At 44.6% G+C, this 25,895-nt stretch overlaps 1 protein-coding gene across 4 annotated transcripts in view; it reads right to left on the reverse strand.

Moving 5' to 3' along the window:
- The window catches only part of CA10 (carbonic anhydrase 10), a 463,009-nt gene that overhangs the window by 252,308 nt on the left and 184,806 nt on the right, over positions 1–25,895 (reverse strand). For all 4 annotated transcript variants that reach the window (XM_061615291.1, XM_061615292.1, XM_061615290.1 and 1 more), the window contains one exon: positions 13,416–13,558. In XM_061615291.1, the coding sequence (XP_061471275.1) occupies positions 13,416–13,558 (143 nt within the window). The remainder of the gene's footprint in view (positions 1–13,415; positions 13,559–25,895) is intronic.

Here is a 25,895-nt window from a genome sequence, read left to right on the forward strand (position 1 = left end):
AGTATTATTAATGCACATACAGGTATTTGTTGTAATGTGCCTTCAAGTTGATTACAACTTATGGCTACCCTATGAATCAGTGACCTCCAAGAGCATCTGTCATGAACCACCTTGTTCAGATCTTGTAAGTTCAGGTCTGTGGCTTCCTTTATGGAATCAATCCATCTCCTGTTTGGCCTTCCTCTTTTTCTGTTTCCTTCTGTTTTTCATAGCATTATTGTCTTTTCTAGTGAATCAGGTCTTCTCATTATGTGTCCAAAGTATGATAACCTCAGTTTCATCATTTTCACTTCTAGTGACAGTTCTAGTTTAATTTGTTCTAACACCCAATTATTTGTCTTCTTCGCAGTCTATGGTATGCGCAAAGCTCTCCTCCAACACCACATTCCAAATGAATTGATTTTTCTCTTATCTGTTTTTTTTTCACTGTCCAACTTTCACATCCATACATAGAGATCGGGAATACCATGGTCTGAGTGATCCTGACTTTGGTGTTCAGTGATACATCATTGCATTTGAGGACCTTTTCTAATTCTCTCATAACTGCCCTCCCCAGTCCTAGCCTTCTGACTATTGTCTCCATTTTGGTTAATGACCATGCCAAGGTATTGATAATCCTTGACAAGTTCAATGTCCTTGTTGTCAACTTTAAAGTTACATAAATCTGTTGTCATTATTTTAGTCCTTTTGACGTTCAGCTGTAGTCCTGCTTTTGTGCTTTCCTCTTCAACTTTCATCAGTATTCGTTTCAAATCATTACTGGTTTCTGCTAGTAGTATGGTATCGTCTGCATATCTTAAATTATTGATCTTTCTCCCTCCAATTTTCACACCTCCATCTTGGTCCAATCCCTCTTTCTGTATGATATGTACTGCGTATAGATTAAACAAATAGGGTGATAAAATACATCCCTGTCTCACATCCGTTCCGATTGGGAACCAGTCGGTTTCTCCATATTTTGTCCTTACAGTACCCTCTTGTATAGGTTGCACATCAGGACAATCAGATGCGGTGGCACCCCCATTTCTTTTAAAGCATTCCATAGTTTTTCATGATCTACACAGTCAAAGGCTTTGCCGTATGGTGATTTTCTTCTGAAATTCCTTGGTCCATTCTATTATCCAACGTATGTTTGTGATTTGATCTCTGGTGCCTCTTCCCTGTCTAAATCCAGCTTGGACATCTGGCATTTCTCGCTCCATATATGGTAAGAGTCTTTGTTGTAGGATCTTGAGCATTACTTTACTTGCATGGGATATTAAGGCAATAGTTTGATAATTACTGCTTTCCTGGGATCCCCTTTCTTTGGAATTGGGTTGTATACTGAACGCTTCCAGTCTGTGGGCATTGTTGTTTTCCATATTTTTTGACAGATTTTGGTCAAAATTTGGACAGATTCAGTCTCAGTAGCTTGTAGCAACTCTAGTGGTATGCCATCTGTTCCTGGTGATTTGTTTCTTCCAGGTATTTTAAGAGCAGCTTTCACCTCACATTCTAACATTTCTGGTTCTTCATCATATGGTTCCTCCATGAATGAATCTGTCATCCTCGCATCTCTTTTATAGAGTTCTTCAGTGTATTGCTTCCATCTTCCTTTTATTTCATCTCGGTCAGTCAGTGTGTTCCCCTGTTGATTATTCAACATCCCTGCTCTTGGTTTAAATTTCCCTTTCATTTCTCTAATCTTTTGGAATAGGGCTCTTGTTCTTCCCTTTTTGTTGTCCTCTTCTATTTCTATACAGTAGCTATTGTAATAGTTCTCTTTGTCCCTATGTAATAGTCGCTGCATTGTTGCATTTAGGTTCTGACCGTGTTTCTATCTCCTCTTGCTTTTGCTTTCCTTCTCTCTTTAACCATTTTAAGAGTTTCTTCAGTCATCCACTGAGGTCTTTCTCTCTTTTTAACTAGAGGTGTTCTCTTTTTGCATTCTTCCCTGATAATGTCTCTGACTTCACTCCATAGTTCTTCTGGTTATCTGTCAACTATGTTTAAAGCCCCAAGTCTCTTCTTTATTTGATCTTCTGGGACGTTATTTGACCCAGCTGCGTCATTAGTCACAGCACTACTTGTCCTTGTCCTTTGTTCTTCCCCAGTAGCTTGGTGAATGCCTTCTGACCTGGGGGTCTCATCTTCCAGCAGTATCTCATGTTGCATTTTGGATACTCTGTTTATAGGGTTTTCATGGTAAGAGGTATTCAGAGGTGGTTTACCATTGCGTTCCTCTGAGTTTGGATGTATCTTAGTCTGGTGTCTCAGCTCTGACCATTCTGCCTTGGGTGACCCTGCTAGGAGTCCATTATACAGTAGGGTCCCGCTTTACGGCGTTCCGTTTTCTGGTGTTCCGCTGATGCAGCGGCTTTCAATTGGGGGAAATTCCCCATTTTAAAGCCGATTTTGTGCTTTTGCAGCATTTTGCAACATTTTCGTGTCATTTTCAAGCGACGCGACCCATTATAGTCAATGGGTTCCATTTTACAGCGATTTCTGCTTTACGGTGGGGGCCTGGTCCCTAGCCTGCCATATAAGTGGGGCCCTCCTGTAATTCACTCACGCCAAGTATCGTAATGTTGATACTTTCCAATTCTTACTTGACAGTTTCTAACTTTCTCTGGTTCATGCTTCTTACATTCCATGTCCCTATTGTGTGCGTCGTACAACTCCGGACTCTCCTTTCGCATCTGTGCACATCAGCCTCTGGGCTTCCTTTTGGCTTTGACCTGGTCGCGTCATTAGTCACAGCACTACTCATACTTGTCCTTTGTTCTTCCCCAGTAGCTCGGTGAGTGCCTTCTGACATGGGGGTCTCATCTTCTAGCAATATCTTGTGTTGTATTTTGGATACTCTGTTCATAGGGTTTTCGTGGTAAGAGGTATTCAGAGGTGGTTTACCATTGCGTTCCTCTGAGTTTGGATGTATCTTAGTCTGGTGTCTCAGCTTTGACCATTCTGCCTTGGGTGACCCTGCTAGGAGTCTAGCCTCTTGGTCTAGACTCCTGACTGCATTGCTCTCAGCTCTTCAACACTCTCAAACCCCCTCACCATGTTAAGGTGTGCATCCTAGAGGGGGGCTACAGTAGGTATATGTCATTAAAAAGCTCTTACAGTCCTGTTACCATTGCTTGTTACCACTCTCAAACCCCCTCACCACCTTAAAGTGTGCATCCTAAAGGGGGACATACAAGTATGGTGTCTTCCAAATACTGGATTAAGGGCAAAACAAAAGCAGCAAGTATCAACAATTTCACATTTTGGGACTATCTGGAGAAAGCGGAGTCAAGGTAATGTTAGAATTGTACTGATCTTTTGAACTCATGAGTTGTGGTTATTAGAGATGTTCTAGCTGAAGGAACAGCTTAAGCCAACCTTCCTCAACTTGGTGCCCCCTCCAGATGTTTTGGATTACAACTCTCATCATACCTGACGGTTGGCTATGCTACCTGTGGCAGATGGGAGTTGTAGTTCAAAATATCTGAAGGGCACCAGGTTGGGTAAGGCTCGCTTAAACCAGTAATTTAAACGAAACTTTATTTTCCAACCAACATACTATTAGCAAAAGGTTGAGTGTCTGCAGTCTTTATGAATAATAGTTAAGTTGCAGCATGAATTTATTATTTGCATCTTTATTTGTTAAACTTTTAGACATTTATATCAAACTTAATAACTTTCGAAACACTATACATCAAAGCTTCAGATTATTAAGCCCTCTGAAAATCAATCACAAATCAGTTTTCAGATGACACTGATGTCTTATTGCTATTTATTCCTCCTGGACCATTTCGAGCAGTTCATTTTATATTCCTGCAGTTTTGAAATATGGCTCGTGCCAGTATCTGTCCTTTTAGTAATCACCAAACCAAAGCTTGGCAGTTGTCATAAATTACACTCTCAAAGAAAAAAATACAAGTAATACTCTGAATTGATTGAACAGCATGGAATCAAAACTAGCTGTCAGAGAATCCATTTGACCAATTTTCCCCTCTATCCTTATTCCTACTTTTAAGTCAGAATATTTCTAGTATTGCAATTATTTTCTGCCAACATATGCTGGATGAACCAATTATTTATAAAAGCATTATTTTAAATGACTGCGATTGCAATGTTTTTGAATGCACTCTTTCAAAAGAAAGCTATAAAAGATACAATTGAATAATTTTCATTTACCCACACAGCATTACAGAGTTTGAATAATAGCCTGTGGCTAGTGCAAACTGATTTATTCAGCCTCGAAACATTAGCATCAGGTGGAATGGCTCTTTGTGATGGCAAAAAAAGAAGCCTCCATTTCAATCAAACTGCGGGTGCCTTCCAACTAATGTTAAGCCAAGGGCTGGATCATTCATTACTCTAAGAAAGGCTCACAGCAATGGATGGGAGCTCATGCCCATTTTGCTCCTTGGCTGTCATTAAAACATTCTCTACTGAAGACTGTCCTCTTGTCCCACGAATGGGACGCAGTGGTCATGTTCTGAGCTGGAGCAAAAAAATAATGATGCTGTTAGTAGAATGGGTGGGAATGTAAAGAACGTCCTATGCTGTAGAAGGTTTCAGGAGGAGGGCAGGATGTGGACAGAGAGAAGAGAAGAGAAACAATATGCAGGTGCATGCACACCCACCCTAGTATGAGAATACTAGCAGACAAGACAGCAATACTTCTGGGACAGAGATATGTGGTCCACAGAATACAGGGTGAAATTGGGGACCAAAAGCCCTAGTGGATGATATGTGTGAACTGTACATGGACATGTGAATTGGGGAGGGGAAAACAGTTTTTCTATTTTTTCTGGGAAAAATTGGAAAATTTGGGGGGGACTTCCCCTCCTAAATTTTCCTTTTTTTTGTCCCCGGGCCTTCATATCTCTAATTGTGCATGTGCATCCTAGAATATGCTCAGAATCCTCTGCCATAGACTTGGGTCCATGACATGCAAGGATTCCTCTGACAGACAGGATAATGTAGAAAGAATTCCCTAAAGCAGGGATGGGGAACCTGCGGCCCCCTAGACTACACCATTGTAGAGGATGATGATTGGGGCTGATGGGAGTTGGACTCCAACAGTATCTGGAGGATCACAAGTTTCCCACCTTTGTTCTAAAGGCAGGAAAAAAGGACCAATTCTCTGGAAAGACACATTTTAACAATCAGGAACTGAAAAAGAATGTATCCATTCGTGATAGGCAAACTCCTTTCAGCTTGATTCAGAATTGGTTCAGTATTTTCTTAGAGATGGTTCAGAAAAAAGCTTGTCTGTTTATCAAGAGGTATCTTCCAGCTTATAACACTGTCAAATGTGTACTGGCCTGATTCACAGATGACATTAAGCCATGGTTTGTTTATAGGGTTGCCAGGGCAGAAGCATCCCAAATTCTGGAGATTTCAGAGGTGGGCCCTAGTGATGTCATGGGGAATGGGCCCTAGTGATGACATAGGGGCAGGCCCTAGGGATGTCATAGAGGGTGAGTCCTAGGAATGTCATTAAGCATGATACATTAAGCATCAACCACAGTTGTTTGGAGCGTACCACTCAAACAAAAAAAATTCTCAGATTGGAAATTAAGAAGTGATGGGATTATTCCTTCTCACCTGTTTAGAGAGCCTAGGTAGGGAACATTAAGTCTACTCTACTTGCTTCTGGCAAGAAGGGTTTAAGTGCCCCCAGGCCAGGCCAGGCACCAGAAGGCCATTGTAGGAAGAAAGCCTAGTGTTATGGTGATGTTAGATGGGAGCACTAAGGAGTAAAGATGGATGCCCCTGAAGGCTGCAATTCTAAAGACACTGCGGCACGACTACTGACATCAGCACATAATACCTGTGCTCTGAAATCTGCACTGGTTGCCGATTTGCTACCAGGCCAAGTTCAAGGTGTACTTTCCATGTTACAGATTCCACATAGTACTTGTTCTGCTCTTGTAAGAAATAGATCCTTCAATGTGGCAGTATCTATGGTTTGGAACTCCCTGCCTATTGACATTAGGTAGGCACCTTCACTGTACTCATTTTGGCACCTGCTAAAAATATTTTTATTTAGGCAAGTCTACCCAGGCATGTAGAAGCTATTATGTTTTTTATCTGTTTTTAACTCATTGTTGGTATTATTATTTTGAATGTTTTTAAATACCTGTCTTTAACTGTCTTTGCCAATAATTTTATTGTTTTAATTGCTTCTGTAAACCGCTTTGATATTTTTTACAATAAAATGGTATACAGTATAAATGTTGTAAATAAAATGCATAAATAAATTTCGAAGTCACTGTGGCCCTTGGATCTCTTTCCTCTTTTAGGCACAAAGGAATCTGCTTTATACTGACTCAGGCCATTTCGTACCATCTAGTTCAGTTCCAAAAATACTATAAAGATTCCATAAAGGAAGCTGCAGACCTGAACTTACAAGATCTGAATAGGGTGGCTTATAACATGCTATTGGAGGTCGCTGATTAATAGGGTCCCCATAAGTTATAATTGACTTGAAGGCACATAACAACAACAAAGCTCAGTACTGATGAAATGATGGGATGGACTAGCACTGGCGCTCCAGGATTCCAGGTAATAGACTCTTCCAAAGACTGAATTTTAGATCTTTGCATGCAAAGCATGTGCCCTACCACTGAGCTACAGCCCTTCCCATTTAAAAAAACTATCTTTTAAAATTGTTCTTTTCAGTTCACTAATGAATGTACAGCATACTAGAGCAGATCCACACCATGCATTTAAAGCACATTCAACATATATTTGAAGTAAATTCACTAATAGGCAAAAAACCTTGTGGTTTAAGAATGTACCTATAGCCCACAGATATTTCTATCAAACTTTAAAAAGCAGGGAAATTGGGCAGCTCTAGTGAATGCACCAGGGTAGCAGGAGACCTGAACTCCTCTCTGAGATATTGTACTGCCCTACAATTTTGTCAAAATGCAAACACAATTTGGGTTGGTCTTTCACAGTCCAATCCACTTGTTGTGTAGCTTACGACTTATGGCGACCCTATGAATCAGTGACCTCCAAGAGCATCTGTCATGAACCACCCTGTTCAGATTTTGTAAGTTCAGGTTTGTGGCTTCCTTTATGGAATCAATCCATCTCTTGTTTGGCCTTCCTCTTTTTCTACTCCCTTCTGTTTTTCCCAGCATTATTATCTTTCCTAGTGAATCATGTCTTTTCATGATGTGTCCAAAGTATGATAACCTCAGTTTCATTTACATAGCATCAAGCATTGGAGCATTTTACCAGTTTAAACTGGCTTCTTTGTGGTTAGAGCAGTTACAGAACACAGAACATTTGTAGTTCCTGTTAGGTACACAACAGATCCCTTCATAGAGGCACTGACACTGGGGGACTTTGCTCTTCCACATGAAGATGTTCTGTATTTTAATATTTGTTGCAAGTGACTTTGAGACTTTTGTAAAAAGTGTTGAACAAATATAATAATATTTTGGGGGGCAGAAGCAGGTGAGGCACGGAGGTTAAGGCAGTTGGCTATGCAGCTGCAAATGGAAGCTGGCCCTGAGGACGAGTGAGCAGGCAGCAGGCTGGGCTGGTTAAGGACCTTCTGAGTCCTGAGGCCCTGGGCTGGTGCCTGATGTGAGCAATTGCTCATGCCAGGCATGATTAGCAGAGCCATAAAAAAGGAAAGCCCCTATTCTTAAAAGCCTGGAACACAACTACAAACCCCACAACTCCCACCCCTAACCATCACCTGTCTTGAGACTTGAGATTGCGAAGGGCAGAGATGAGCCTGGTCAGCTTAAAGCTCCCTCTGCTTTCCCTTGCCCAGAAGGGGAAACTGGTAAGGCTCTTTGGAGGGGAAGGAAATTCATAGGCTGTGAAATCCTCCAGCTCACTGACAAACTAAAGCAGCGCAGCTATCCCCCCCCTTGCCGCTGCCCCCCCTTGCAAGTCTGTTGGTTCTTCTGCCCAAATGGCATAAAAATTGCTTAGTTTGCCCATACCCAATATTTGAGTTATAATCCCTCCCCTTCCATTGCCATTTTTCAAACATTTTTATACGCCACACAATAATAATAATAATAATAATAATAATAAAAATAAATTTAATTTCTGTGTCACCTATCTGGCCAATGGCCACTCTAGGCGACGTACAAAATCATTAAAATACAATTAATAAAATACAGTGATACAATATAAAACAGTGTAAAATCAATAAATCTGCAACAACAGTATTAAAAGAGGGCAGGAGGCATTACAGTTATAGCAGTTAACCCTCCCCAGAAACCCCGAAGGCCTGTTGAAAGAGCCAGGTCTTTAAGGCTTTCCGAAATACATTTAGGGAAGAGGCGTGCCGGAGATCTTGTGGGAGGGAGTTCCAAAGAGTGGGGGCCGCCACTGAGAATGCCCTCACATCCAGTCCCTCCAGAGATCCCCATTTCTAGGCTAAGGATAAACTTCTCCGCTGTTTTGAGAAAAGGGAGCAACTCTGTCCATGGAACCATTGAACGGCTGGTTCCTTTGCCCCAGCGCATCCCCCCTCCTGACCCCAAGGGATCAGGCTGATTTTCAAAGGGGGGGAAGATTCAAAGACCTGGCAATGGAAACCCAGCAGCACTTTGTAACCCACTTTGCATGGCTCAGTCCTACCTGTAACTCCGAGAGGGGATTTGGGAGGAATTCCCCTCTTTTCCCCTCCCCCAAAAGCAGCTTCTGACTTCTTCCCCCATATTTACCTCCCTCTGTCCTGTCCTTGCATCAGCCTCACCAAAGTTTTCTGCACAGACCGAGTTCCCTCCCTGTCTACTTGGAAGGAGGGGACATTCCTTACAGGTTCCTTGCACTTGTCAAACTTTCTGCCTCTCTAGGAACCAGAGCTCAATAACCTTTGGAGGACTGAGTGGCAGAAGAAGTATTTCAATTTCTTCCCCTCTACGTGGGTGGCAGTAAGATGATTGAGCAAGTAAGCCAGTGGAGGGGCGAGAGCACGGGGCTGTGGGGGATGGTAGGGCAAGTGAGGGAGTGAGCTAGCGGGCTTGCAGGCGGGTGCAGGGGGAGGGCAGTAGGGCAAGCGAGTAGAGATCCACCATCTGGCACTCCAGAGATCACCCCTGAAAGCCAGAAAGGGTAACCCTAATTCACATAGACACACACACATATCATCACTCATCTCCATAGCTCTTCACCTCCTTTCCTCTGCTGCCTCCTTCTCCTCCTTCATCCTTGCCTCTGGCTTCTCCCTCCACTCCTTCCTTCTCCACCACCTTCCATTTTTGAAACATTTCTTTTGCTCTCTCTCCGCCTCCTCCCTCATGGCCTCCACAGAGCATGAGGGAAGAGCAACTCTGCACAGAAGCCCAGTGTGCAGAAGCCCAGCGTGAGGCACATGTCTTTTGTCCACCAATCAGAGGAGCAGAAGACTTCCCCTGCTTCCCCCCTCCAAGAAGTAATGTACAAAAGTAATGCAGGAAACGTTACCGTTGCTGCTAAAAAGTAAGGAAATTGCTAGTCATTCTATTACTAGCAAAATGTAACAAAGTTACCCACTCGTTACTTAAAAAAGTAATGAATTACAAGTAACTTGTTATTTGTAACGAGTTACTTCCAAGCTCTGCAAATATGTGCTCATACCAATGATCTAGCTTGCTATATAGCATTTCTAAGACTAATGAACAAATAAAGTGTGCAGACACATTTAAAGCTATAGGTACTGTCCCTGAGGAAGAGTCTGGCACAGGGGCATCACCAGCGGGGTGCGGATCGCACCCGGGTGACACCATGGAGGGGGGTGACACCCAGAGCCACCCCGCCCCTAGGCACCAGGAAGCGGGGGAGAGCTGCTCTGCCCGCACGCGCGCTAACACATCGGAGGCATGAGGGAAGGGCGCCACCGAGCTGGATGATCTCCCGCGGGGCAGGGCCTCAGGGATTTAATCACTGGGACACAGACTGGCTTCTTCTTCAAAAGCCCAACTTTGACTGTCGCACATGGGAAAACAAGCGGATGGAGGGGGAGGAGAAAAGAAAATTCTCGCGCACCTCTCCTTGATTGGCTGCCGTTACGCGCTTCAACTTTTTAATTCGTTAAGGACTCTTCTACCCACCCCGATTTAATTTGTGTCCCCCCTTGTGCCTCTTCTGATTGGCTTAGCCTTTCGCGGTTTCCTGTAGCTCGTCTCGCCATTGGCCTGGGGTGGCATGGAGTTGGAATGTTTGCAAAAAGCGAAGGAATTTCAAGGCGCATGTGGCACGCGGTAGAGAGAGCACCGGTGGCCACAACAATATTGGCGAGAAGGGCAGGGCATGGGAGCAGCGGCGTTGCAGCCTGTTACCAGCCCAGGCTAGGCTAGAGGCTGCTGCACCTGAGCACGGTTGGAGCATTTTCATTTGCAGAGCAGAGCATTTTCATTTGCAGAGCGATCCGCCTGTGCAAGTTCACTCGGAAGAAAGCCCACTTGGCTTCTCAAAAAAACGTGCACAAGACTGCTGTCCAGGAAGTCAGGTAGATTTGGTCTCTCTTGCATTAATGTGGGATACAAAGCACTGCAGCCATACGGCCCATACAGATGACCAGTTAGTCTCAGTGCTCTTCTGGGATAGCTTGGGTCATATCCACACCACATATTTAAAGCACTCTTGTGCCACATTAACAGTCGTGGCTTTCCCAAAAGAATCCTGGGAACTGTAGTTACTTAAGGGTGCTGAGAATTGTTATCAGACCCCTCCTCACAGAGCTACAGTTCCCAGCACCCTTAACAAGCTACAGTTCCCAGGATTCTTTCAGGGTAGTCGACCGCACCGGGTGACACCAACCCTAGTGACGCCATTGGTCTGGCAATATGAGCAATAGGATATAAACGGCAAAGCACATATTTAATAACTATTTATACAGCCTGAAAGTAGAGCTGTATGCCCTTCAGGGGACCAACTTCATAACTTTTCTTTCATGCAATTTTCACTCCCTATGAGACTCAACTAAATGAATAAATCAGCAATATTTTTAGTCTTTTTTCAATAATGTCTCAGGAACTTAAATCATTCTAGGCATAAGGACCCACAGTGTTCATTGTCTGATTGACATGGGTCTGTACTTGTCTCTTAATATATTATTTTGTTTGTTCCAGTGGTACTTATGGGAGTACCTAGGGAAAATACACAATGCGGAATTATTTTTCTTTTGCTTGCTTGTGAAGAGCAACAGAATGTTTGTCTGCAAATGGGCTTCTTGTTGATTTCTTTTTAAATACATATAATCAAAAGACAAAGGCAGCATTATTATGAGAAAATTGCAACATGTGGATTTTCTTCTATATCTGCGTTCCTTCTGGGGGAATTCATCTGCATGTAAACTTATTAAGCATCTCAAGTTGATATTTCAGATCTTGGAATCCAATTAGATGTTTCAGTGACACACAGTCTTGTGGAGCTGGAGAGCCTCTTTGTAATAAAAGGAAGCTGTATGGAGTAAATAATGGAGGAAATATTCCATACATCATCTGGAAATGCTTGCTTCCCAAAACAATATGCAAACTAAAAGGTAGCCGTCCTTCAAAATTTACACTTTTCCAAATTTTGTGATGCAGTTCTCCAGCTAAAAACAGTGCACTAAAAATATGTATATTGGGGGAAAGAGTCATAAATATGCATGTACTGGGGAAAACAACATAAAATCCATTATATTAGAAGAAACTGCTTGCAAAAATATGTATTAGGTAAAATTGTATAAAAATGTGCATATTAGGAGAAATGTACACTAAAATGCTGATGAATTTTTACAAATGCTTTTTTAAAAAGAATTGCAAATTGATGTGCCACTCTTAATTGCTGCCTTTTTGTATTTTTGATATTGTGTTTAAACTGTGTCTTCATTATTCTACTGTAAAGTGAATGAAGGGTGTTTTGCCTGCTTATGCTGAAAGGCAGATATTATTTTTAAATTAATAAACAGAACTCTATAGACTCTAAAGCCAGTAGGTTATGGGTTGCTCCCATCTACATCCATGCTCCTATCATCATGCTAACAGGCATTAGCTGTTTCCTAAATCTCTGTCTGTCTCCAATTATCCTAAGGACTGAGATCATGGGCAGCCATCACTTAGCTAAAATACTCACAGGCAGTATCCTTGATATCCCCTGGTAAATGATTGAGTTTGACATCCATTACAATACTTGTATATATACTTGTATATATATGTATATATATTTAAATGATATAATCTTCATTTTTGTTCCAGGGCCCAGAATCACTGATGGTGATCTAAAGAGTAGCTCCCCTTGCAGGCCACAATCCCAATTTCAGGCTTTGTCTATGGCTGGAACTACCCAATGTTACTCCCCACCCCTCATTTAGGATTTAGCATGATAGAATTTGCTATAGGTCAAGTGTGAAGAACATTTGGCCCTTCAGATGTTACTGAACTACAACTCCCATCTTCCCTGGCCATAGGCCATGCTTGCAGGGGCTAGAGGGTCAAAGGTACCTCACACTGCAATAGGCTACAACTTTTGCTTAGACCCTGGAACATGCCTCTCTTGATCTTAAACAGAAAAGCCACATCTTCTAATCAGCTAGCTGTAAAATGGGCTCATAATCCGTTGTCCTGGAGAAATCAAATTAGGTGGTTCATGGCGCTGGATGCAGAACACCTTAACTGCCACACAAATCAGAGATAAAGTGCCCAAAGGTGGCACTTTGGCATGATTACTGTCCTTCTTATAACATGTGGAAGACATGCTTAACTTGCTTTTAAGAGCATAAGTAGTGACCTTTTTCCAAAAGTTTTGGAGGTATTAGAATGACTTCTACTTTGCTTCTTTGTCTCAAGCACATAGCAGCAGTAAAGTTGAAAACCATTTTACAACATTGGAAAGTCAAGTCTCTTTTGAGTGCCTCATCATAGGGCACAATGCTCATACTTAAAAACTGATTCACACGTAACATCTATTACTCTGGGTCTAAGCATTCAATTACTTGCAAGGAGCGCTCTCTCCCCTACTTGCAACGGGTAAACACTTTGCTTCTGTTTGCTCTTCATCCTGTCCAAGCAACAGTGGTGGGATTTCAGCCCAGTGTTTTTCCTAAGTTATTAAACATCTAAAGGCTTGGAGAATAATACAGCCTACACTGCTAAAACTTTATGAAGCATCCAGATAAGTTCAGGGATCTTTGAGTACTAGACAACCTTTGTAAGTCTAGAGTTAGAAGTAGTCTTACGTAGAAGTCTCCATATATTAAGAACAATTTCCCTCTATTAAAAACAGTATGTAAAGCATGTCACAGCAAGTGATGAAAAAGTTTTTTATAGCAGAGTATGTGTATGGTTTCAATAATGCAAGGATAAAATGTGTAGTACATAGAAGACTATGAGCCCAAGATCCCAAATGATAGGGAACGCACTGTCACACATATGGAAAGGGGCCAACATGAAATGCCTGTTGCAATTTTTTCGGCAACAAAAGGTATTCTGGAATCTTACCTTTCTGCCCCCTGTATTTATGCGAAGAGGGGTAAGGAAGGGGTCGAAGATCATATGGCTGGTTTCTATGTTGACCGGTGACTGCCTTTTCCCAACAGAGCAAAGATTCCAGGCTGAATTTACCAAGCCCCAAAAGGAAGGAACTGTAACAACAATAAAGGGAAGAAAGGTTCAACAAGAGGTTCTGGGAAAAGAAGAGGGAAGGTAGACACAAGCACCACTTGTATTATGTGCCCCATGCAAACAAAGAGTGGAAAAAGTCAATATAAGGAAGAACCAAGAATACAGATTTTAAAGAGATGAGAAGAACAATTCAAACACCAATCCACCATGCTAGAGGGGGGTTGGATGGGGTGGAGGTGTCCCTCTGCCCAAGCCCTGGCAGCCTCCACCATCGGGGAAGCCCCACAGTCTGCGGGGTAGCCCCACCAGCAAGGAGCACTCCAATGCACCCATCCAAACGGTGGGCGGGCACAAGCTATCACTGGTGGCATTACCACTGGTGGTAGCCAGCACAAGACAGGGTAGGGCTGGGCCAGCACAGAATCTGCTGCTGTCACATGATGGCAGTGGGCCCGATCTGAGCCATTTTCGCTGTGCCGGCTTTGGAGCTGATACAGCAAAGGGATTTTTCCCTGCCCCCACTTCTTCCACCCTGGCTGGGGGGAGTGGTGATGGCTATGCTGCTCCATCAAGCCCCACTGTGGAGAACCAGGGATTTAGACTGACACCTAATAGACCAGCTTCTTCACTGTTTGCTTGTGTGAGTGTTACAGGAATTGTGGTTGTTGTTTTTCCTTTCTTTCCCAGGGTGTCCCTAACGACTATGGACACTGTGGTTATCTGCATTTTAGAAAGCAGAAATGCAGATAACTCTTAGATAATCCCATGTAATTTTGCAGAATATATATATATATATATATATTTCTAAAGAAGAAGGAACTGCTTCTTTTAAAAAGCAGCAGAGAAGGGACATCCTTAAAAAACACTGAATACTGTTTTGTTAGCTACCAAAGAAAGGGTTGCCTTGGCCAGTTTGCACAAAGGCCAGTGAAACAGCTGTTAGGGTTCAAACAGAGGTCTCCAAGTCGCTGTAGCAGCAGTAATCACCACCAACAGGTAACACAGGTACTTACGAAGAGCCCCCATCTAGTATTCTCAATGCTGCCATGATTCACTACCATTAGTTACACTGAGAGGGCTGTAGCTGTTTTTGTTTGTTTGTTTTGTAGACTTATATCTCCTTTTCAGCTATAGACCTCAAAGCAACTCACAACACTTACAAACATTCAATGATACACATTTATAAACACCAAAAATGAAACAAAGAATTACTAATGATCAGCTCTGCTTCTGTAAGAGCTGGCAACTGATGTTTATTCCCACAGGGCAGTTGGTGTTAGAAGGCCCTGTGATGGGAGAGGAGAAAGTCCAGCTGAATTAGAGGCAGGTATCTAAAAGTGCTGACAGCTGCAATGACAGTCATCCTGAGGCTCTCAAGAGGTGGTGGCTGGTCCACAGGCTTGTTCATGAATTGTACCTATGATGACCATTCCCTGCAATAATTTCTTGAGGCTGCCGTGTTGAGTATTCATATCTACTTGTTAGCTGTCATTCATGTGATGGTGGCTGTGATTACAAAATGGACTTTAAGTTAGTATTTCAGCTATGAAATAGAAGGTTACTTCAACCAAAGGTTCTAGTAAGGTATACACAAACATTTTAGGACACTTTATGTCAAACAAACCTTTGTCATTATCAAATAATAAATCCAACAGCGGACTTCAAAGGAGAAGGATCAGAATATTCTGCTGATCTTTCTGTTTGCTACATGCTATGAAATGCATCTCCAATAGATAAATTCATTTGCTCTGTTCTTCTACTTGCACTCATAATGCTCAAAAATTTAATTTCCAGCTTCACTTCTTTTCCTTTGTGCCAATGTGCTGAGCCTTCTCTCTCTCTTCCCTCCTAATGACAGAAGCAGCAGGTGAGCACAGAAATTGTCACAGTGCTTGCTGAAGCAGCAGAGATCCAACCAAGGTGGTTGTGTTACTAGTATTAAACATCAGCTTGTGGCTTAAAGGATATCATGATCTTATGAAAAAAGCTGGAGGTGTTAAAAAGGACCGTGTAGCCTTGCCATTCCCATGTCCTCAGACATATTTAGAAGCATTCAGAAGCCTATCTAAAATCATGTTTTATTACCATAGCTCACGTTTAGTTCCCATAACCTCCAGTTAAACAAACTTTTTGCTGACTTCTGAGTTTTATCGATTGTCATTTTGAATTATATGCTGGAAACTGCCCTGAGTTTACAAAGAAAGGTGGTATATGCATATTTAGACAAACTGACAAGTTGATCTGCCATGTGCACACACAGACACACACATTCTCTTACACTTCTGCAGTCCTAAGTAGAGAAACAAACAGGACAAGGTGGTTAGGGATGGCAGATCTGTCAATTTCCGTTTCTCCCAGCTCCTCATTTCTCCCATCCAAGAGGTCCCTCTTGATTAATTTTCATGAGGACATTTGTTCTTTTAAAAAATGTGGAGCGTTGTGGAAATGTGGAGAACTGAACTTAAGACTAGAAAAATGAGATGAGTTACAATTTTTTAAAAAAGTCCTCATGAAACTTCATCATCATTTTAGTGCAAATTTCTGCTAATGCATTTTAATGCAATTTATTCTTATATAGACATTTCTTCAAAGGTATTTCCCCTAACATAATGCATGTTTGTATGTTATTTTCACTATTATGTGCATTTTTATGCACACTTTACCATAGCCTTTCCTTTTGCATACACAATTCTTGTCTGAAGAACTGCATTGCGAAATTTGGAAAAGTGCAAAGTTTGAAGGGTAGCTATGTTTCAGTTTGCATCTTGTTTCAAAAAAATGCAAATTAGGTAGATTTGCCTTTCAATGCAAACTCAGTCAAATTCCTCCCCCATCCCTAGTGGTGGGCCACTGAACATGATTGCTGGGTTATCTCCATGCCAGCAGGTGGCATGCTGTGCAGGCGTTTAGGTGGACCATCAGAGTCACTCAGTGGGAAGAAGATCCTTATAAAGTAACCTAATGATTCATCATGTCTACAAGGAGGTGAAGTTGAAGTGACAGGTACAGTCCACCCTACATCGGATTTGTTTCTTTTAACACCAACGGCCTGGCAGTAAGAAATCATGATGTCACTTGACTCATCATTCTGTCTGCAAGTAGCAGAAGGAAAGATTTCAGTAGACTCAAGATGAGGCAAAACCATGAGTTATGAGATTAAATTAACGAATTCCATGCTGAAATATATTCTAATCCCTACATCTGTTGGCCACATACTCTCCCTCTAGCTATACATATGCAGGTGAACACACAGCCTAACATAGGCCCCATCTGCACTATACATGTAAAGCAGCATCATAGTACTTTAAACAGTAAACGCTTCCCCCAAAGAATCCTGGGAATTGTAGAGCTGCAAACTGTTAGGAGACAATAGAGCTACAGTTCTCACAATGGCTTAATCATCTTCCTAGAGAACTCTGAGAATTGTAGCTCTGTGATGGAACTAGGGGTCTCCTAACAGCTCTCAGCACTCTAGGAATGGAAGCCTTAGATACTGCTACGCGGTTCTACTGCTTCAGAGCAAAATATGTTTTCTCTTTCCCTTTTCCCCCTCATCAAGAAGTAGAGTGGGTACAGAGCAGAAAGACTGCCTATATAGTTTATCATGCTAAGGTTCATCACAGGAAATGAGAGCTCAGTGAATAGCTTTTTCACTTAGATTGGAGACCAGTTGAAAAATTACTAAATCACTCCACAGATACAGAATGGTTTCTGCCATTTTAGTGCGAATCACTGACACAAAATACTAACTGTATCCATGGACTCATCTGGCCATGGACTCATCTGGCCAGTCATTATTTCTTCCATGTGGTTGCAATCCTGGGTCCATTCAGTACTCCACATGGGGCAATTCATTAACCAGTTTTGCATATTCAGTCAAGACACAGGCATTCAGGGTGTCTAGGTATATTCTAGCCATTCTGGTTGAAAGTAATGTGACATAGGTTAGGTGCAATTAACTTGTTTCAGTGGTTCTAATTCGATGTGAAGTTCATGTTTACTCAGAAGCAACTCTTACTGATTTCATTGGGGCTTCCTGCTAAGTAAGTATACACAGGATTGCAGCTCAAGTTGCAAGTAAACTTTAGCTGTATTTCACTTAGCAAATTCCACCCAATATTTTCATCATGCAGGTGACACAGGCAAGACCTTTACCGCTATATAGTACTAAGGCAACATTAGTACCAACAGCTGATAAATGGGATATGTAACATGAAATGGTGAGTGAAACAGTCATACTTGAAAGGCCCTTACCATTTCCATCTCTCTACAGTGATTGGAGAAATGCTTTAAGATTAAAGAACAGGTAATTTGACATTTTGTACAGGTTTTTTTCCTAAACAAAACATATTTTGATCTGATCATAGTGAATACAACAAAGAGAAATGGGTGAAGAAGAACTTTTAAGAATGCTGAGACCGGCACAGCGTAAGTAAACTCAAACACTTTGGCTCATTTGCCACTTGCACCAATTATGTGGTGGCTACTTCCTCAATGGACATTAAAATCCTCCTTTTCCTTCTCCAGAAATCCTGGATTAATTTTGGACTGACTCCTCATAACACCAGTGGGAGTACAGCAGGGGCTACAGACCCATAGATCAGGCCCATCCCAAGACATCTGGATGAGCCCTGCACCTACCAGAGAAGGACAATAAAGCGTACAGCAGAGGTGGGGGCCCTTTTTGCCTCTATGAGCCAGACCTATAACAGGATCGGCCTCATGGGCCAAATTTGACAGGTCTACCCCATGCAACCCTTAGGAAGTCACATGACACAATTGACAGGTGGCTTGTCCTGCCCATGTTTCAAAATCCCTCATGACTCTTGTCACTGAAGGTAGCCCAAGACTGAATTTTCTTGCATTGCTCACAACAGCAGCAGCGGCAGCAGCAGCAGCGGGGGGCACAAAAGAAGCTTTTTTCTCTCCTTCATTCTCCCTTTGCCCCCTTGAGAATTGAGAGAAGGAAACCTATGTTTTAAAATGCAGGCTTCTTTCCGGCACTGGCAGCAAGCAGCAGCCACAGTGGGGTGGGGGAGAACAAAGGGGAGAAAGATTTTCTTCCCTTTGTTATCCCCCCTGTAGGAAGTGAGAGGAGTTGAAAGAGAGCACAGGAAAGCACCGCTCACCCCAACCCATGCCGATCCTTTGGCTTTGGAGGTTGAAAGGATCAGTGCAGGGGGCTTCAAAGAGCAGTGCTAGGAGGGAGAAGCAGGTTCCATCAAATGGAAACTGCTTCCCCCTCCTTGAGCAAGGCACGTCCCTACCACCCACCAACTGATGGGTGATTAGGAGTGTGCCTTCTTCCAGCAAAGGAGCAATTGGGAGCCCACCTTAAGCTCCCAATTTTTCCTTCGAAGTTCCGCCCTTACTTGCCTTACACCAGACATCATGGTGCACGGCAGGTGGGTGGTGCTTTCCTAAAATGGGGAGGCCTGGCAGGCCACATTTGGCCCATGGGTTGGAGGTTCCCCCCCTCTGGTTTAGACAGTTCATTCATGTCATAAAGATGCATGCTTCACAGCGACCATTGTGCAGGTCTCATTATGCCCGAGTATCCTGTGTGCACAATGAACGTGTAGTAGAATATACGGTTTCCATGGAACCTTTGGCCTTCTAACTGAAAACCCTTACTACTCCTTTCTTTCCCCGCCCTCTTGCTCCCCTGGACAACTACAGACCATGGGGGTGGCAGAGAGGGCCCTATTTCCATGGCAAAGGCCTCAGGTTCTACAGATGCAATGGTATTATGCATGGCACCTCCAGAGAACTTGGGCATTACAGGAGCTACATGTTCTGTGTCGTTGAACAAGCTGCTCGAATCTGTTTCTGCAGATATTGTCCAACATGGCAAGTATACTTATCCAAGGCCACCTAGTGACATTCCCAGATAAGTAGGAATTACTTGAGTTCCCTACATCCAAGTCCAACACTTTTCAGGGTGGCACTGCCAGCGTGTAGCTCAAGCTGGCTAGGGCTGGTGGAAACTGGAGTCCAACAATATCTGACGGGTCAGAGGACCCACACCTCTGGGTTTATGTGTGTATATTCATACATATACTGCTGATCAACTTTTTTTTGATGGCACCACTGAAAAGTTGTGAATTCAGCTCTTTTATCAAGGATGGTAATCCATTTGCTCTTCATTTATAAAAGTAAGTGATTGCTTTCAGCTTTTATACTGCACTCTCTCCTCTCTCTTTCATGCTCGCTGCTTAAATCCAATGAGGATATTTTTGTTTAAAGTACCATCCTCTGCCCTTTCATATCTGGTAGTGTGTTCTTGTTACATGGCATGCTTTTACATCTCAAGTGTAGCATTTTGATGACCATTAAAAAGCATTATTCCTACTTATGCTTGTAAAATAGATTTATTTTCCTTCTACATTTTTCCACTGTTCCAAATGGCAAGGAGACAATTCAAAAGCAGTTTCACATTTGCAAACAAACTTTTTAACAGAATCCATTTTGTTGCCCTTCATCATTATTGCAATCTGAGCAATTAACGATTTCTTAAGAGAGATCTGAACAGCATGTATCCAGTTTGGATTTAGTATAAACAAACACACTTATCAGTAACAGACTAGAGTGGGCTTTGCAAGCCAATTAAATGATGAATGTCATTAATTTATTTATTTATTAAATTTATTAGTCGCCCATCTGGCTGGTTGTCCAGCCACTCTGGGCGACGTACAAGATAAAAAACAATACATTAAAACGTTAACATTTAAAACCATAACAGTAAAAACCTAACCCACCCCAAAAGCCTGCCTGAAGAGCCAGGTCTTCAAGGCCCGGCAGAAGCTCATCATAGAAGGGGCATGGCGGAGATCATTTGGGAGAGAGTTCCACAGGGTGGGGGCCACTATTGAAAAAGCCCTCTCTCTAGTCCTCACCAGTCTAGCTGTTTTAACCGATGGGATCGAGAGAAGGTCTTCTGAGGCTGATCTTGTTGAGCAGCATCCCTGACGATGCTGGAGGCACTCCTTCAGATAGACTGGGCTAAAACCGTATAGGGTTTTAAAGGTCAAAACCAACACCTTGAATTGGGCCCGGTAAACAACCGGTAGCCAGTGCAACTCCTTCAGCACTGGAGTGATGTGATCTTGCCGGCGGCTGCCTTTAATCAGACAAGCCGCCGCATTCTGTACCAGTTGCAGCTTCCGGACCGTTTTCAAGGGTAACCCCATGTAGAGCGCATTACAGTAGTCTAGGCGAGAGGTGACCAGGGCATGTACTACCGGTGGGAGCAGATGGTTGGGAAGGTAGGGGCGCAGCCTCCGTATCAGATGGAGTTGATACAGCGCCGCCTGGCTCACAGCCGAGACTTGAGCCTCCATGGACAGCTGGGAGTCAAGAATGACCCCCAGGCTGTGGACCTGGTCTTTCAGGGGCAATCGTACCCCATTGAGCACCAGGTCCACATCCCCCAGCCTTCCCTTGTCTCCCACAAACAGTACCTCGGTTTTGTCAGGGTTCAGCTTCAGCTTATTCCTTCCCATCCAGTCACTCACCGACTCCAGGCACTTGGACAGGGTTTCTACAGCCAACCTCGGTGAAGATTTAAATGAGAGATAGAGCTGCGTGTCATCCACATACTGATGACATTGCAGCCCAAATCTCCTGATGATTGCCCCCAGCGGTTTTATATAGATGTTGAACAGCATCAGGGAGAGGATGGAACCCTGTGGCACCCCACAAGTGAGAGGCCAAGTATCCGAGACCTCATCCTCCAATGCCACTCTTTGGTACCTACCAGAGAGGAAGGAATGGAACCACTGCAATACAGTGCCCCCATGCCTAACCTCTTCAGGCGGTCCAGGAGGATAACGTGGTCAACGTTATCGAAAGCCGCTGAGAGATAAAGGAGGACAAGGAAGGTGCATTCGCCCCTATCCCACGTCCTCCTCATATCATCTACCAAGGCAACCAAGGCTGTTTCAGTCCCATGTCCAGGCCTGAAGCCCGATTGAAATGGATTGAAACAGTTAAACCAACAAGGTTTCTCCTTTTTCCCTCTAAGAAATTAAGGCTGCAATCCTGTACTCTCTTACCTGGATTTCACTGAACACAGTGGAGCTTAATTCTGAGTAGACATGTATATGATTGTGCTATAAGAGAAGCCTCGAGCCTCCACATGGGGTGCTAATTGTGGGGTGGAGTGAGCCCCAGGCAGCAACGGGAGGCAGGAGTTAGAATCCTCCCAGCTATGACCCTGCTCTTGCGAGATCACCCACAATCCTGGGGAGTCTCATCAGAGCAGCCAAGGGGTGGAGCCAGACCAGGGCCTTTAGAGGCCCCAGTCTCCTGAGAGCCAACCTCTTTCTTCGTGTGCCGGCTTTGGAGGAGGACGTGCTGGATCATACTGTTAAGGGGTCCACGTAGAGAGCAAGGTCAAGGTCAGTATGGATAAGGGCTTTATGGCAGCCGCCCCATGGCTTCTTCCCTACAGGAGACGGCACCCAGCGACGGGCTCTGGACAGCCAGCAGGCCAGGTGGGAACTGTTATTGAACTTCGTCCTGAACCTGGGGGATTGGGCCGCCATCACACACTCCCGGATGGGCTTTTTCCTTGGAGCACTGTGGGGGGGGGAAGCTGCAACCCAGCACCTAACCCCCCTCCTTTTAGGCAGCCACCCTCGCCTCCCCTTCCAGCTTTACCTGGAGCATCCATTGCATGCAGAAGGCTCCAAATGCTCTGCAGGCAGAGAAGGGAGGGCTTCCCCCTAGAGCATTTGGGGGGGCAATGGCCCATTTAAATTATTATTATTTATTATACTGTATATTATTTATACTGAAGACTCTAAGTACTGGGGTGCTGAGCCATATTATGCTTATCAGTGTCTAATCATCGCCAGCATGAGCAGGGCGGTGCTGGTAGGATCCCCAGTGATGACCTAGAGCAACACGACTGCTTATCTTTTATGATGATGATGATGATGATGCTATTACATGTATTGTCATATCTTTACATGGATTCCTGCACTGAGCATACTCTTTGGCTGTATAGACCCCTCCCAACTCTATCTCCATTCACAATATCATGAGAGTTGGGCTACTGTCGATACTACTGCCTGTGAGCACCAGGGTTCTCAGTTCATGCCTTGAAGTAACATATTAGTTCTGCAGTTTTCTTTCAGCTGCCATGCCCCCCCCAAAACGCACCACTGCAGCCTGCAAGCCTTCCCTCTCACCTCCGCGTAAGAAAGGTGTCGGGGGCAGGAGAGGTAGGCAAGCTACTGCTGCCTCTCAGGCACCCACCTCACCGGATAACATGCCAGACAATGCAGCCTTCTGGCAGGCTATGCAGGAGATGAGAGAGGTGGTGATGCAGTTGCGGGCAGAGAGCTGTCAACATCAGCCACCCCCATGGGGGTGGGGAATCCACCCGAGTAATGCTCGGTACGCAATGCAACTTTTGACCAGGCAGTGCAGATAGTGAGGGAATGCGGGCCAGGGGCACTCATGGCCAAGTGTGATATACAATCAGCCTTCCGTCTCCTTCCGGTACACCCCCAGGATATTAGCCTCCTTGGGTTCAAGTTTGGTGAATGCTGGTATGTAGACAAGGCTATGCCCATGGGTTGCTCCATTGTCTGTGCAGCATTTGAATCCTTCAGCACTTTCCTGGAATGGGTTGTTTGCCAGGAATCAGGGAGCCGTCAGGTCGCCCACTATCTGGATCATTTTCTATTTGCAGGCTCTTCTGGTACTGAGGAATGCTGTGAACTACTGGGTACATTCCAGAGGCTGGCCAATCGCCTTGGGGTCCCTCTGGCTCCTGACAAAACAGAAGGGCCCAAATCCATACATACTTAGGCATTCAGCTGGACTCCATTGCAGCCACCTCTAGTCTCCCCCCCCGACAAGTTAGCTTACCTGCAAAACCTCTTGCAGGAGATGCTGGCAAAACCAAAGTGCAAGCTCCGAGATTTGCAGGTGCTGCTTGGGCATTTAAATTTTGCATGCAGGGTCATTAGTCTGGGGTGGGCATTCTGCGCAAGGCTTGCCAGCGCCACAGCTGGGGTCCCCTCGCCACATCATCATATATGCCTCACAAAGCCCATAAAGCAGGACATGCAGGTCTGGGTCTGCTTCCTCAGGCAATACAATGGGATGTCCTTTTGGCAGGACAGCCTGGAGGTGGGCACAGACCTTCAGGTTCAATCTGATGCTTCAAGGAGCTTGGGTTTTAGGGTATACTTCAAAGGCCATTGGTGAGCCAAGCACTGGCCTAGCAATTGGGTGGCTTCAGGATTTACCAGGGATCTCACGTTTCTCGAACTCTTTCCCATAGTGGTAGCAGTGTCCCTGTGGAAAGTACACTTCAGGAATAACACGGTCAGATTTTGGTGTGACAATCTGGCAGTGGTCAGGGTCATTAATAAGCAGTCATCTCGCTCTGAGAGGGTAATGACCTTGGTTCGAGCATTTGTCTTTTGTGCCTGGAGGCTAACATATCCTTCTCAGCACGTCATGTTCCAGGTGTAGACAACAACATTGCAGACGCCTTGCCTCGCTTTCAGGAAGACAGATTTCAAGCCCTCACCCCCTTGGCCGACATGGAACCAGAGCCATTCCCGGAAGCACTGTGGGCGATTGGGACAATAACATCACCCAGGGAGTATTAGCACCCTGGGAGGATTAGCTTCTGTTGCACATTCCACTTTCCGCTCATACACAACAGCAGGGGAAGCATTCGTTAATTTCACCAAAGTGCAGGGATCCCAAAAACCTTGGCCAGCATCTGAAGCTATAGTCTTCAGTTACCTATCCCATCTGAGACAGGCCCCCAGGACCAAGACCAGGACATCCCATTTAGCCGCCATTTCCCTCTTTCCATGGCACTGGGTTACCCAGACCCCTGCAACTCGGCAAGGGCACGGAGAGCCATTGAAGGATGGCGGAGGAGGGATCCACCTAGGAAGGACTCGCAACACCCCATCACATATGACATTCTCTCTTGCATACTGGAACAACTACATGTGGTATGCTGGTCCAGCTATGAAGCTGCGCTGTTCAAGGCAGCATTCACACTAGCTTTCTTCGGGGCCCTGAGGGTCAGGGAGTTCACGGTGCCAGGTAAGGGAGATACCTCAGCTGTATCCCTTCGATGGGATGACATCATGGTTTCCAAGTCCAAGCTGTCAGTGACCATTCGGGAATCAAAAACAGACCAAAGGGCAAAGGGTTCTTCCTTTTCACTCAGGCCATCTCCAAAAGGGGGGCCTTGCCCACTTCATGACACCAAGGTTTATCTCTGCCTCCGGCCTCCAAACTCAGGGCACTTCTTATTCATAAGGATGGATCTCACCTCACAAGGCACCAGTTTGCAGGGGTGCTCAGGCTATGCCTGGCAAAGGCAGGCTTCCCAGAGAAGGAGTTTCGCACACACTCCTTTAGGATTGGGGCTGCCACTTCAGCAGCAGAGTGGGGCTTGAATACAACTCAGATCAAGGCCATTGGGTGCTGGAGATCTCATGCCTTTAGAAGCTATATACGCCAACAAGCGAGATCCAAAGCTGCCAGTAACCTATGATCTTTTTCAGGCCTAAAAAGGGTGTGGATCTTCAGTCACAGCATCATTCATTGGGCCAAGCATCATGCTAGATCCACTCTATGGTCTGAACAGCTCGGTGTGTCATCCTGGGCGAGAGTGCGCTGGATATCCAGACGTGGTATGAGGTGGGAACAGTTTCAACCCTTGTTGGATCAACAGTTCTGTTGCTATGGCCCTGCTGACTTGCTGCTCATACACCTGGGGGAGAATGACCTCGGCACTCAGATGGGTGTTGACTTGAAGTGGTCTGCAATATCTGACCTTACCCATTTGGCTGAAAGGTACCCATCCATGTTGTTGGGGTGGTCAGCCTGGCTTCTGAGGCTCCAGTGAAGAAATGCACATGAGCTGGGGACCATCGAGGCTACCCACTGCCGTGTCAGCAGAGCCATAGCAAAAGTGGTCCAAGCAAAAGGGGGCCTCATTGTTTGTCACCTGCTCATCAGGTGCTTGTGCCCTGAGTTTTATCATATGGATGGAATTCACCTTTTCACGAAGGGGAATGATGCCTGGCTTGGCGATCTCACCAAAGGACTGTGGGCTTGGTTTCAGAAAGTGAATGGGGTTGGTGGCAGGTCAGGAAGCACAGCTCCCCTCCCTTGTGGCGGAAATGGCATTGGGCAGGATCAATCGTAAGGGGGACTTCCATAAGGAGTCCAGTGGGGGTACACAATGGCCACACCCCTAGCTTGGGAGGGGCCACCTCATCCAGCTCACAACCCCTCCCACTGGTTGGTCAGCGGGACCACAGGTGCCTTGGGTTCACACCCCACTTGGATCTAAAGCGGGCCAACTCC

This window comes from Rhineura floridana, chromosome 3, assembly GCF_030035675.1.
Source record: "Rhineura floridana isolate rRhiFlo1 chromosome 3, rRhiFlo1.hap2, whole genome shotgun sequence".
Lineage (NCBI taxonomy): Eukaryota > Metazoa > Chordata > Lepidosauria > Squamata > Rhineuridae > Rhineura > Rhineura floridana.